Genomic DNA, 14523 nt, shown 5'->3' on the forward strand with positions numbered 1-14523 from the left:
TACCAGAAGATTCACCCCTAACAGAAAGCTAAGATCAGCAAGTGAATTCTTTGTGGGAAGATAACTTGATACCTAACAAAGAATTTTAAAAAAGCTGAATTTCCCCTCCTCCCTGCAAATGGCAAGTTTTGCTGCTGATCTCTGTGCTCTGGAGCAGCCTTGCTTAGTCTTATGCCTCCCAAGTGTTACTGATCTCCCAACTCCCATCAGTCCCGGCCAGCACAGCCAAGGGACAGGGATGATAGGAGTTGTAGTCCAAAGTACCTGGAGAGCACCAGGTTGGGAAAACGTCATGGATTACAAAGGCACTTCTGAAATGCCCCTTTTTTTGAATGGGCTCTAGGTGAACGACTTGCTGACCAACCTGCCCTACAGCATCGACATCAGCAAAATCTCCGTATACAGGAGAGGGCAAGGGGCAGTGGTCCAGACAGACTTCCAACTGACCGTCATCTTTGATGGGATAAGCCGGGTCACTGTGTCTGTGCCCAGCAGCTACCATGGCGCCCTGTGTGGTCTCTGTGGGAACTTCAATGGCAACAAGCAGGATGATCTAACCATGAAAGATGGCACAGTGGCTCCACACCCATCAGACTTTGGTCAGAGCTGGAAAGAACGGGAGGTGCCAGGCTGCAGCAAAGGGGGCACGGAAGAATGCCCTGCTCTGTCGGCCATTGAGAAGAATCAACGGAACCTCAACAAGGAGTGCGGGCTTATCCTAGCCAAGAGCGGCCCCTTCAGAGAATGTCACAGCAAAGTGGATCCAGAAGGATTCTTCCAAGATTGTGTGTACGATTATTGCTTCTTTGACGGCCAACAATCTGTGATCTGCCAGGTCATTGCCAGCTATGCTGCAGCGTGCCAGGAAGCTGGGGTGACTCTCTATCCTTGGAGATCGGACACCTTCTGCAGTAAGTGCTAATGTCCTGAGCTGTTTTCTGAAATTTCTCAAATTTTCAGAGTTACAGAGAACATGGTAATCTATCTAAAATGACATGCAAATATATCAATGCTTATTTTTCTTAAAGTACAGTGGTGCCTCGCTTAACGAATGCCCTGCTTAACAAAATTTTCGCTTAACGAAAGGTTTTTTCTAGCGGAGGTTGCCTCGCTAGACGAATTCATTTTCGTCTAGCGAATCGCGGTTTCCCATAGGAATGCATTGAAATTCAATTAATGCGTTCCTATGGGCAAAAAAAAAATCAAAAAAATTCAATGCATTCCTATGGGATTCGCTAGACGAATTTTTTCGTTATAAGAAAAGACCCGTGGAACGAGTTAAATTCGTCTAGCGAGGCACCACTGTATATATATTCAAATTTTGTTTCTGTACCATTTCAGGTAAAACTTCATGTCAAACTTTTCCCAGCTGAGGAAGTCTCATTGCCCCTCCCCCAAGTGATGGACAGACCTGCCCATTCTCTCAGTTTCTTAGGTTTTCTAATTTGAAATTCAGCTCTCCACATTTTAGCAGCAATCTGCAATTTTTGAAAGGGGGAAAAATCCCCATTAAAATTCGTCAGCATTTTAGTACCAATTTCTACTAACAAACACATTTTTGCAAGTAATTTCCCCATAGATAATGCACTTTGGTTTGCTATTTTCACTAAAACGTTCATTTTAATGGCCATTTCCCACCAAATCTAGGCATTTTTGGAAATACTAGTTGGTTGGAAAATTGCATTGCAATTTTGGAAATTATGAATTAAGCAGTTTCACCTTTCAGTGAGAGCCAAATTGTATTTCTCCCACATCCATATTTTCTCCCAGTCTAGGCATTCAGTTCTTGTATAATCGGAGGCAAAGAAAGATGGGAATTCTGTAAATCAGGTGGGGGTATGCAGTGTAAACACACACACACACACACACACACACACACACACACACACACACCAGGCTACCATTGAAAAGTGGGGACTCCAAACAGGTGTAGGAGTAGGTCAAAGACCAGCTCTCAGTTGGAAAGCTGCCCATGCCATATTTGGGAATCATGAGTGGAAGAGTGTTGTTGTGTTCATGTCCTGCTTGTAGACTTTCTGTAGGTATCTGGTTGAGAGCAGAATGCTGGACTAGATAGGCCTTTCATGTGATCCAGTAGAACTTTCCTTATGTTTATAATAACCCCTTTCAGCATGCCATCCTAGAACATCCAGGCCCTTTCCTCCCTCTCAATGTTTCTTTGTACTGGTTCCAATGGACAGGTCTTCCCTGCGCTCCGAATAGCCACTACGAGCTCTGTGCGAGAGGTTGTGCTCAGACCTGCGGCAGCTTTTATGCTACAGTCCCTTGTTCGGCTACGTGCCACGAAGCCTGTGTGTGCGACGAGGGCTTTTTGCTGAGCGGTGATCAATGTGTGCCCACATCCCGGTGCGGCTGTCTCTACCAAGGCCACTACTACCCGGCAGGAGAGACTTTCTACCCAACCTGTCAGGAGCGTTGCATGTGCCAAGCTGGGGGGAGTATTGCGTGTGTCTCATTCTCCTGTGGTCCCAATCAAGAATGCCGATTGTCAGATGGCGTCCGGAAATGCTACCCCGTTGGCAATGCCACCTGTTCTGGTTCGGGTGACCCTCACTATCTCTCCTTCGATGGACGGGCCTTTGACTTCCAAGGCACCTGCACTTATACCTTGGCTACGGTTAACACAGGCAACCGGCTCTTGAGATCCTTTGCGGTTAACGTGGAAAACGAGGCCTGGGGGAATGGGAAGGTGTCCGTTACCAAGATGGTTTCTGTCTCAGTCTACGGCATTACACTTACATTACTGCAGAACAAGCAAGGTCAAGTGATGGTGAGTCCAAGCTATTAAGGAGAGGGCAATTGGATGGTCATCTGTCATGGATGCTTTAGCTAAGATTCCTGCATTGCAGGGGGTTGGACTAGATGACCCACAGGGTCCCTTCCAACTAAAATTCTGTGATTCTATGATTTTTAGCCATTCATCTTTTCTCTCTCTCATTAAGGCATTGTCTTTGCTCAGTCATTCAATTAGTCCTAAATTAATCTGAGAATTTCTGTTTGGTTTCTCTTTCTTCCAGCCCTAATTTCAGTATTTCCATATTTCCAGGGGTTTTTTAAACAGAGTCCTGAAAATTTGTCTACATTTTAGTGCAATTCTTATTGCAAATTTCTCCTAATCTACTGAGTTTTGCATGCAGTTTAGCTTAATATACACATTGTGGCAAGTAATATTTCCTACTTCAGTGCATTCATATATGTCATTTTCACAAATATATGCATTTTTACACAAGCATTACTTTGCTACTGTTTATGCAATGTTTGTACATGTTACTTGAAGAGAGAACTGTATTGCAAAATTCAGAAAATTTCCAAGGATAGTGGTGTTTTGGTTCTCATATGGTTTCAGAAAGTGTCAATTCACTTTTAAATGCAAACTGAATCAAGTTTCTCCCCCATTCCTATCTGGAGGTTGAAAAGGGTGACAGCAATGAGGGTGGGGTGAGGGCAGAGCTAGCATCCTCAAGCACACACACACTTCCTCACATGTCCTTTCCAGCACACCTGTTTCAGGTTATCACGACTGACAGGGCTAGGATGAAATACATTCCTCCTAGGAGCTTTATGGTTATCTTTCCACTGTGACCTCAAAAAACCAACCCTTCTCAAACAGGAAATCCTTCTTGCAGGTGAACGGCTTGATCTACACTGTCCCTATATCCTTGTCTGCTGGGCGGGTCAGAGCCTATCAACATGGCACAAAAGTCCTGATAGAAACTGACTTTGGTCTCATTGTGAGCTATGACCTGGTTTACCGTGTGACAGTCACAGTCCCAAGCACTTACCAGAGTGAGATGCGAGGCCTCTGTGGGAACTACAACGGGAAGAAGGAGGATGACTTCCTGCTACCCGATGGAAGCACAACTTCCGATGCAGGTGCCTTTGGTGCTTCCTGGAAGGTTCCAGTCCATGGGGCAGCTGGATCTTGCTCAGATGGATGCTCTGGAAACAGCTGCCCAGTCTGTGATGAAAGGAAGAAGGACATCTTCAAACAGCGCCACTACTGCGGGATCCTCACTGCGCCTGATGGCCCCTTCAGTGCTTGCCACGGAAAGGTCGATGCCAGTTTATACTTCAGCGACTGCATCTATGACCTGTGCATGGGCAACGGGGACAGCCAGGTCTTGTGCAACAGCATCCAGAGCTACATATCTGCCTGCCAAGCGACCGGGGTCTCTGTCAAGCCTTGGAGGAGCCCTGGCTTCTGTCGTAAGTACTGGGGATTGAGCTTTCATGGGGACGTGTAATGGGAGAAGAGAAATGGGAGCAGAATCTGAACTGGTTCCTTCTCACTTTGGGGCTAAACTAGAGGGGTGTGCTCATTTGTAAAGCCCTAAAATGTCTCAGGCTCTGCAGAGATGGAATTCATTTGACCTTTCCAATTACATGCAATCACCTCCTTGACTATCTCTGACATGCCAGCTATGAAATTGTTTGCAATGAGTTCCACACCCAATCTTTTATACCCCTGTCTATCCTCCATCCAGGAAATTAAGAAGCATGATCAGAGTTCAAAGATACATTCTAGCCAGGAAAAAGAACTAGTCCCTCTTTTGGATTTCACTTGCTGTCTTTCACAACCATTTTAAGAAGCACATGGGAACTTTTGGTCTAATATCTTTTTTTCTTTTCCAATTTAGCTATGCGCTGCCCTGTCAACAGTCACTATGAGATCTGTGCCCAGCTCTGCCCCACCTCCTGTGCCAAGATCACAGACCCTGCACCCTGTCCGAAGACTTGTGCCGAGGGCTGCCAGTGTAATGATGGTTTCTTCTTTGATGGTGTTGGCTGTGTCTCTGCAAAAGACTGTGGGTGCATAAAGAATGGACGCTACTATAAGGTAGCTGGTCTTCTGAACCTGATTTTCCTCTCCTCCTTTTAAAATGAAACTACATTTTTTATTTTTACTGTCCCCAATCATTATGGATCAAGTTGTTTTTATCTGCTTTTACCTCTGTGCTTGCTCAGTTTCACATTCTTCCGAATCACAAGTCACGAGCTGTTGTGATAATTTCTAGAATTTAGGAAATTCCACAGCCTTTGAATAATTGAGTTAAGGTGTGTGTGTGTGTGTGTGTGTGTGTGTGTGTGTGTCTGTCTGTCTGTCTGTCTGTCTGTCTGTCTGTCTGTCTGTCTGTCTGTCTTGAGGTATGGTTTTCTTTTGTAATCTGGAAGTAACAAAGTCCTAACAAATGAACTGCTCTTGTTACGAGGAGTTGCAGCAAATGGCAGAATAATGCATTTTTAAATGTAAGGATATGACAGAATTACTAAGGCCATGTTTATATATGAAACAGAAGAGCCCAGACCTAAAGCCTAATCTAATCCAGCATTTTGTTCTCAGTACAGAGGCTAATAATAATAATAATAATAATAATAATAATAATAATAATAGGTTATTATGTATACCCCGCCCATCTGGCTGGGTTGCCATAGCCACTCTGGGCAACTTCCAACACACATAAATGTCTGTGGGGTGCCTGCAAGCAGGGCATGAGCTCAATAGCCCTCTTCCTTAGTTGCAGAGTTGCTGGGGAAACCCAGTCAGATGGGTGGGGTATAAATAATAACTACTTCTTCTTCTTCTTCTTCTTCTTCTTCTTCTTCTTCTTCTTCTTCTTCTTCTTCTTCTTCTTCTTCTTCTTCTTCTTCTTCTTCTTCTTCTTCTTCTTCTTACAGTGGTACCTTGGTTTACAAACTTAATCCGTTCCGGAAATCCGTTCTTAAACTAAAACCGTTCTTAAACCGAAGTGCGCTTTCCCAAATGAGGCCTCCTGCCGCCAATGCCCTTCCACCTTTCTGCTTCCATTCTTAGACGGAGGTAAAGTTCTCAAACCAAGACACTATTTCTGGTTTTGCAGAGTTAGTAAACCAAATCGTTCTTAAACTGGACTGTTCTAAAACCGAGGGACCACTGTATTATTATTATTACTACTACAGTAAGTTACAGGACCTTGTTTATCTCAGCACTCAACTCTGCAAAGGCCAATGTCATTCTTTTCATGAAGGATAAAGCTGTCAGTAGTTTCTAGCCATCATTGTCTGCATTGTATGTATCTGAAATACCAGTAACGGGGAATCACACACAGGGAAGTGCTGTTGCCCCCATGTTCTGCTCAAGCGTTCCTGTACTTATCCGGTTAGCCACTGTGAGAACAAGATGCTGGATGTGATAGGCCTTTCATCTTGATCAATCAGAGCTTGTCTTATGTTCTTGAAGCACAGAAGCAACGAGTGAAGGGAGCCTTTTAAGGCTACAAAGCATTTTCAAAACTTTGCTATCAATGATCCGTCTTTTCTTCCAAAAAAAGAGAAATCCATAAAAACAAGCAAATCAGAATAAGAAGCCTTCTGTGTGAAAAACACTGAGCCGTTTCTGTTAAATGGAGTCCAACTCCTCTGGTGTTCATTCCATTCATAATTAGAGATGGGCCACAGCTCCGTGGCAGAGCATCTGCCTTGCACGAAGAAGGGCTTGGGTCCAATCCTGGCTGGCATCTCTAGGTAGGGCTGGGAGAGACTGTCTAAAACCCCGGAGACCCTTTGCTAGTCAGTGTACACAATACTGAACTAGGTGGACCAGTTACCTGATTCAGTAGGGCGCAAAGCTTTGAAGGAATTGGCTACATCTCACCTTGTTATTTGTATTTGTGCTGTCATCTACACAACTGACCCAAAATATTTTGCTACTAGAGGGAAAGGTCAGTATGGCACCCCTTCCTATTCCACATATAGAAGGCAACCGGACTTGCATTTCAATCATAATGCAACACTAGTGATGGAATAGTATCTTCTACCAGCCTTGGTGACCCAACCAATTAATGGGTTTCTCCTTGAAATGTGATACCTGTTAATATTTTCATGCCATCATTTGTTGTTTCAGAGCATTTAGAAGAGAAATTATATTTTTTAATGTTACCTGTTACATGTATTCGTAAATAATGTTATTGACTTCAGGACTAGTTGCAACAGAGAACCACATTCAGAACTCTTGGCTGGATGCTATTTGCTGGATGCTACCTCTAGATCTGATTCTGCCCTAATTCTGTTGTTGCTATATTTTATTGCTTTCCAACTTTCCCACTAGCCCAATGAGAAGGTTCTGCTGAATGCATGCCAGGAGATCTGCCACTGCATCCCAGGCTTCGGAGTAATTTGTGAGGCCCACAACTGCGCTGCCGATGAGATGTGCAAGATCCAAGATGGAGTCATGGGTTGCATTAATAAGGGTAAGGAGAGATTAATTAAAGGACGAGATGAGAAAACTGTGACAAGGTGACGTCGTTGTCCCTGACCATTGACCAGGGCACAGAGATGCTTGTAATATGATTCCCTTTGTCTTTAATTTGGCCCTGCTGCCCAAGTAGTGGCTTTTGAAAGACATGGATAACTCAGTTGGTTAGAGCATGGTGTTTATAATGCCAAAGTTGCAGGTTCTATCCCCTTATGGGACAGCTGCATAGTCCTGCATTGCAGGGGGTTGGACTAGACGATCATTATGATCTCTTCCAACTCTACAATTCTATGATTCTATGACTTATCCACACTCACACCTCTCTATCCTCTACCCAGACAATCAAGAAACATTTTCAGAGTTCAGGGATGTATTCTAGCCCAATAAAACTGAGACAGGAAGTGAGGGTTATATGTTCCTCTTGCCTTTTTTGCTTCCGCCTATTGCCATGGGAGGCCATCATGGTACTAGATGGAGACCTGGGTACGTGGAGGTGAAGTAGTTGCATTACATGAAATAACACCCCCTGGGTTCTCCGTCCTCCACCAGTCACGGACTGTGGGTCGGGGGGGGGGGAGGGGTGGCATTGTTAATCCGGGAGGATTGCTCTTTCAGGGCTCTGCCATCACCATCAATCACCGGCATTGGATGTGTTGGCCTAGTGTGGGGCACCAAGGAGGGCTTGGCTGTCTGGCTTGTGTACCGACCACCCAGCGCACCAGCAGCCACCCTGTCGGACCTGTTGGAGGTGGTGGCTGGCTGGGCCTTGGAGTTCCCTAACTTATTGGTTTTGGGGGACTTCAACATCCATGCCGATGCCACCCCCTCCTCACGGGTTCCGGACCTGGTGTCTTCCATGGCGACATTAGGGCTCTCCCAGTTTGTTTTGGGTCCCACACACCAAGCAGGCCACACGCTGGATTTGATTTTTGGTGCAGGTATAGATGTGATCATGTCCCCAATTATGGAAGTGCCATGGTCTGATTACTACGCTCTGAAAGCCAGGATTGACTTACCGCCTCTGCCCCGCTTGGGTGGTGAGCCGATTTGGGCTCGTCCGCGAAGGCTGATGGATCCTGATAGATTCCATCAGGCTTTACGGGACCCTGCTCCCCCTGGTGGCTCGTTAAATGAGCTGGTCGAGAACTGGAATAACCGGCTCTTGGCGGCCATTGATGAGATTGCACCTAAGCGCCCTCTGCAACCCTGTGGTTCACCGAGGAACTTTGGAAAATGAAGCGGGACCTCAGACGGCTTGAGCGAGTATGGCGGCATACTCGTGACGGAGCCTCAAGAACATCTTATAGGTCGCTTATGAAAACCTACGAGATGGCGGTGAAAGCCACAAAGAAGTCTTACTTCTCAGCTTCCATCGCATCTGCTAGCTCTCGCCCGGCACAACTTTTTCGAATAATCAGGTCTCTAACAACCCTTGAGGATCAGTCAAATTTAAGCACAAATTCGACCCATAGCTGTGAGGCATTTGCGAGCTTTTTTGCGGAGAAAGTCTTGACACTTCGCCGTGACCTTTCTGCCAATTTTGATACAATAGCGGAACTAGAGGCCCCTCGACTGTCTTCGAGTTTAGTATTGGACCATTTCGACCACATACTCCCTGCTGATGTAGACAGATTCCTCCAGGCTGGGAGGCCCACCACTTGCTCCCTAGACGCCTGCCCGTCCTGGCTGATTAGAGCATGTCCAGACGAGGTACGGGGCCCCCTGGTTGAGATTATCAACTTGTCTCTCAGTTCAGGGACTTTCCCAGAGGAGTTGAAGGAAGCAGTGGTGCGTCCGCTCTTAAAGAAAGCATCGTCAGATCCGCTAGATCTATCCAATTATCGCCCTGTTTCAAATCTTCCATACTTGGGTAAGATAATTGAAAGAGCGGTTGCCGAACAGCTCGGTAGGTTTCTGGATGAAACATCGGCTTTAGATCCATTCCAGTCCGGCTTTCGTCCCGGCCACGGGACCGAGACAGCACTGGTCGCCCTAACAGATGACCTCCGTAAACAGCTGGATCAAGGCGGGTCGGGGCTGCTGATTCTTCTAGATCTGTCAGCCGCCTTCGACATGGTCGATTATGAGCTTTTAGACCACCGCCTTGCCGACGTGGGGATTCAGGGTACAGTCCAACAATGGCTGCGTTCCTTTATCTCAGGTCGGGGACAGAGGGTGGCGCTAGGGAGGGGGTTGTCACCGCGGCACTCCTTGGTGTGTGGAGTCCCGCAAGGTGCAATCCTTTCCCCAATGCTTTTTAATATCTTCATGCACCCCCTTGCCCAGATTGTCCGGAGTTTTGGGCTGGGTTGTCATCAATATGCTGATGACACCCAGATTTATCTGTTGATGGATGACCGTCCTGCCTCGGCCCCGGACACATTGACCAAGTGCCTGGAAGCTGTTGCTGGATGGCTACGTGGGAGTCGCCTGAAGCTAAATCCTTCGAAGACAGAGGTCCTCTGGCTGGGTCGGGATGACATGGGGCGGGGGGGGGGCAACTTCCATCTTTCGCTGGGGCCCAATTAGTGTCAGCCCCTTCTGTCAAGAGCTTGGGGGTAACCTTGGATGCCTCCCTTTCCATGGAGGCACAGGTTGCAACCACAGCCAAGGTGGCATTTTTCCATCTCCGCCGCATTAAGCAGTTGGTCCCCTATCTCTCTCAACCTGATCTAGCCACAGTGATCCATGCGATGGTCACCTCTAGGCTTGATTATTGTAACTCGCTCTACGCGGGGCTGCCCTTGAAACTGACCCAGAAACTCCAGCGGGTGCAGAATGCCGCGGCGAGGCTCCTTACGGGGTCCCGGCTGCGGGATCATATTCATCCAGTGCTTTACCAACTGCACTGGCTCCCGGTGGAGTACAGGATCAGGTTCAAGGTGCTGGTTTTGACCTTTAAAGCCTTATGCGGCTTAGGACCCTCGTACCTACGGGACCGCCTCTCCCGGTATGACCCACAGAGGACATTACGGTCCACAAATAATAACATATTGGAGATCCCAAGTCACAAGGTGGCTAGGCTGGCCTCGACCAGGACCAGGGCCTTCTCAATACTGGCCCCGACCTGGTGGAACGCTCTGTCTCAGGAGACTAGGGCCCTGCGGGATTTGTCATCTTTTCGTAGGGCCTGCAAGACAGAGCTGTTTCGTTTGGCCTTCGGACTGACGCAGTCTGACCCCACGGTTACCCTAACCTAAGGTTTTATTTATAATGGTTTTATCTTATTCGTAGATTTTTAATTGTAAAATTGAATTTTAACATTGTATTATTCTGTTGTTTTAACTGAATTTTTTCTTTTATATTTGTGTTGATATTATTTGTTGTTAGCCGCCCTGAGCCCGGTCTTGACTGGGAAGGGCGGGGTATAAATAAAAATTATTATTATTATTATTACTATCCATATGTTCTTGGACTACAGGTCTCATCAGTCCTGACCACCTGCCATATTGGCTGAGGCTGATGGGAACTGGAGGTCAAGAGCATCTGGAGGGCACTGTAATGGCTACACGCAATTAGATATTCACCCCGAATTGCATCTAGCAATCACTCACATTTCGCCCCTTTCATTCCAGATCCATGTAAATCCCTGAAGTGCCGAGAAAAAGAAACATGCAAGATTGTGAACGGCCAGGCCAAATGCATCCCTAACTTCTCAGGAATTTGCTGGGCCTGGGGGGACCCACACTACCAAACCTTTGACAAAAAGAAGTTTGATTTCCAGGGCACTTGTTCTTACACTATTGCCAAGTACTGTGGGAATGATGCTACGCTGGTGCCTTTCACTATCGATGAGAAGAACGACAACAGGGGAAACCAGGCTGTGTCCTACGTGCGTCTGACCAACATCTATGTCTATGGGTACAAGATCTCCATCCACAAACAGGAAACTGGAAGAATCCGGGTATGTCAAATAGTCAGGGTGGGATGACCCCACTGAGTGTAATGGAATTCATTCCAATATATAGCCAGAGCCCAAAATTGGTTTAAAGCAGCATTAAAGAGTAAGGGGGCGGGGGAGAGTATATACATATCTCAGGATGGAGAAGAGAAACAAATGATTGCAGATCAGATTGCTATACCACTCTGAATAACAGAGTTGATGGCCATCATGCTATTATGTAACTAAAAGGCCCTCATTATCCAGGATTCCTATATCATTTTCCTTTTTTTCTTGTATATTATTTTTAATTGAATTTTCTGCTTTACAATTTAAAATACTCTTTTTCATCCTTAAGATATCATTGACTTCCTTTCTTCTCTTTCCATGGTTCATTTTACATATCATAAAGTCCTGGATACTTTACAAAAACTGTACCATTCAGTATTCCATTATTGCATCCATCAAGACTTATTTACACAGTTGAATTTATCTTAATGCTGCCAGCGTGTCCGATCTCATATTCCTGAGCTTGTGTCACTGTGGCGAGGGGCGAGACAGTAGCAGGGTTGGTGCAGTGCAAACACATCAGCAGGATGGCTCTGCTGGTGTGTTTGCCTCACTGCATCCTCACTGCTGCCTTGCCTCTCCCCCTTTTGAAAGCAATGATGGTGATGGGAGCCACGACTCCTTAAGTGGTAACAACACAATTCCTAAGCATGTCTGCTGGTTCAGTGGGACTTTCTGCCAAGGATCAACCTGACTGTACCAGTTTCCTACAGTTGTGACTACATGGGATTGTGGGGCACAATCTCCAAAAGGAATTCCTCCAAAGGAATTATTCCTGTGTGTGTGTTGTCTTGCCTTTCTGCCTCTAGCTGAATGACAACATTGTCAGCCTTCCACTGACTCTTGAAGGTGGCAAGATCAAGCTGTACCAGAGCGGCGCCAATGCTGTCTTGCAAACAGATTTCGGCCTCCAAGTGACGTACGATTGGAAATGGCACCTGGTGATCACTCTCCCCAGCAGCTACTATGGGGCCATGTGTGGGCTCTGTGGAAACTTCAATCAAAACCCTGCAGATGACATGATCTTTCCCAATGGCACCAAGGCTGCCTCCATAATAAGCTGGGCCAGCAGCTGGAAAGTCAAGGACCGGGACCCCTTTTGTTGGGATTACTGCCGAGGGAATTGCCCAACATGTGATGAGAGCAAGAGGGCGCTGTATGGAAAGGAAGAGTATTGTGGGCTGATCAGCAAAACCTCAGGGGGCCCCTTCAGAGAATGCCATTCCATAGTGAATCCAGATGACTTCTTTGACAGCTGCATTTATGACGTGTGTCTCAATGGAGGGGCCAAGAACATCCTTTGCCAGGCCTTGGAGGCCTATGCTAAAACCTGTAGGAAAGAGGGTGCCGTCATATACGATTGGAGGACAGCCTCTGGCTGTGGTGAGTACTTTTCCTTTATAAACACAATGTATGTAATGACACCTATGGCTTAGAGCAACAGTGGTTATTAATATTCCACAGGCCTTCAACTTCCAACCTTCCACAAATATCTGATGCCACACAAAGAGGCAGGGAAAGAAAGCCACAGTGCACAAGATAGCCCACTAAGTGCATGCTTTTTCATTTCTAAAAGCATAAACAAGAGGAAAACCTCGAATGAGATACTCTGTTTGCTTTGTATATCAGCTTGTGGTTGAGAATAGCTGTATCTGAAGCAAACAAATCCATGAACTGCATCACTCCTCTAGCAGCAGAGTTTCGTGAATCTCTTTAGCTATTGAAATGAATAGAACTATGGCTGGACCAAGACATTTTGCTGCCTGAGTCATAAGAACACAATGTCTAGCATCCTGTTTTCACAGCAGCCAACCAAATGCCCATAGAAAATTCACAAGCAACCCATGAGTGCAACAGAACTCTCCCTACTTCAGAGTCCCAGCAAAGGGTATTCAAAGGCATTCTGTCTCCCACAGTGAAGGTAGAACATAGCAACCTATTCGCCATGAATTTGTTTAATCCTATTATTGTTTAATCCAGCTGACCGTGTGATTGCTGGACCTTATGTTATCCTGGGAAAAGGATAGTATCTTTTATGTAAGTGTATTTTTCAACTCCCAGTGTTCCTGCACATACAATATCAGCAACAAGAGCTCTTGCGAAGTTGAGACTTCGGCATGTTTTATCAGTTCTTCAATTCCTGCTATTTTCCTCCTTACAGCCTTGCCGTGCCCTCAGAATAGCCACTATGAGTTCTGTGGCAATGCCTGCCCCGCCAGCTGCTCTGACCGCACGGCTCCCTCTTTCTGCACGCAGCCATGCGTGGAAGCCTGCCAGTGCAACAATGGCTACGTCCTCAGCGTCGACAAGTGTGTGCCTGTTGGGAGCTGTGGCTGCACCTACAATGGGCTCTACTACAAACCCGGAGAGGAGTTCTGGGCTGATGAAACCTGTGGTTTCCGCTGCACGTGTGACCCCACCCTGGGCATCGCGGTGTGCAAACCAGCTGGCTGCAAAGACAGTGAGCAGTGCACTGTGGTCAATGGAGTCCGGGGCTGTTATCCTGTAAGCACCGCTACTTGCTCAGCAACCGGGGACCCTCACTATACGACCTTTGATGGGAAGAAATATGACTTCATGGGCACCTGTGTCTACCAGCTGGCTGGGCTCTGCTCTAAGGACCCGACTCTCAGGCCTTTCACTGTCAATGTGGAGAACAACATCCGAGGCAACCCAAAGGTGTCTTACACCAAAGTGGTGACTTTGAAGGTCTATGATGTAACCATGATCATGAGCCAGGAGCATCCACGCAGGATTCAGGTATTGACACAGGAAATTGATGCATGGGGAGGTTCTTTGCATCCTTTCAGGACCCCTTGGGAGGGTGGCTGAGGCTCTTGGAATAAAAAAAATTCCTTCAGTAGCACCTTAAAGACCAACTAAGTTTATATTTTGGTATGAGCTTTCGTGTGCATGCACACTTCTTCAGATATCTGAAGAAGGAATTTTTTTATTTTGAAGGAATTTTTTTATTTTGCTTCGACTCAGACCAACACGGCTACCTACCTGTAACTAGCTCTTGGAATAGTTTCTGTATCTTTGGACATTGTAGCTTTAACTACCTGGGCTCTTCTTATGCAGGGTATAGGCTACGTAAAGTACAGATGTTGCACAGCTACAATCATAATTCATGGTTGGTTATATGGTTGGTTATATGCAGCTGATGCCCCACTCAGGACTGTCAGATGCAGCTCCTGAAGATGGAACTAGGGAAAGGTGGTTTTAGGTCAGTGAGAGCAGGACCCCCAGCTGCTCAGCAACAGTGAGTTAACCTGCTTTTACTCTGAAAGAGTGCTTTAACAATCAATCCCTCTTCACAGAG

General features: G+C 46.3%; 1 protein-coding gene across 1 annotated transcript in view; it reads left to right on the forward strand.

The window, feature by feature from the left end:
• LOC118086742 (IgGFc-binding protein) overlaps window positions 1-14523 on the forward strand; it is a 98231-nt gene that overhangs the window by 9564 nt on the left and 74144 nt on the right. The window contains exons 7-14 of the mRNA XM_060276445.1: window positions 344-911; window positions 2202-2791; window positions 3648-4227; window positions 4659-4858; window positions 7106-7247; window positions 10828-11156; window positions 12011-12584; window positions 13363-13961. Coding sequence (XP_060132428.1) covers window positions 344-911; window positions 2202-2791; window positions 3648-4227; window positions 4659-4858; window positions 7106-7247; window positions 10828-11156; window positions 12011-12584; window positions 13363-13961 — 3582 coding nt within the window. The remainder of the gene's footprint in view (window positions 1-343; window positions 912-2201; window positions 2792-3647; window positions 4228-4658; window positions 4859-7105; window positions 7248-10827; window positions 11157-12010; window positions 12585-13362; window positions 13962-14523) is intronic.

The sequence above is a fragment of the Zootoca vivipara genome, chromosome 6, assembly GCF_963506605.1.
Source record: "Zootoca vivipara chromosome 6, rZooViv1.1, whole genome shotgun sequence".
In the NCBI taxonomy this organism is placed as follows: Eukaryota; Metazoa; Chordata; class Lepidosauria; order Squamata; family Lacertidae; genus Zootoca; species Zootoca vivipara.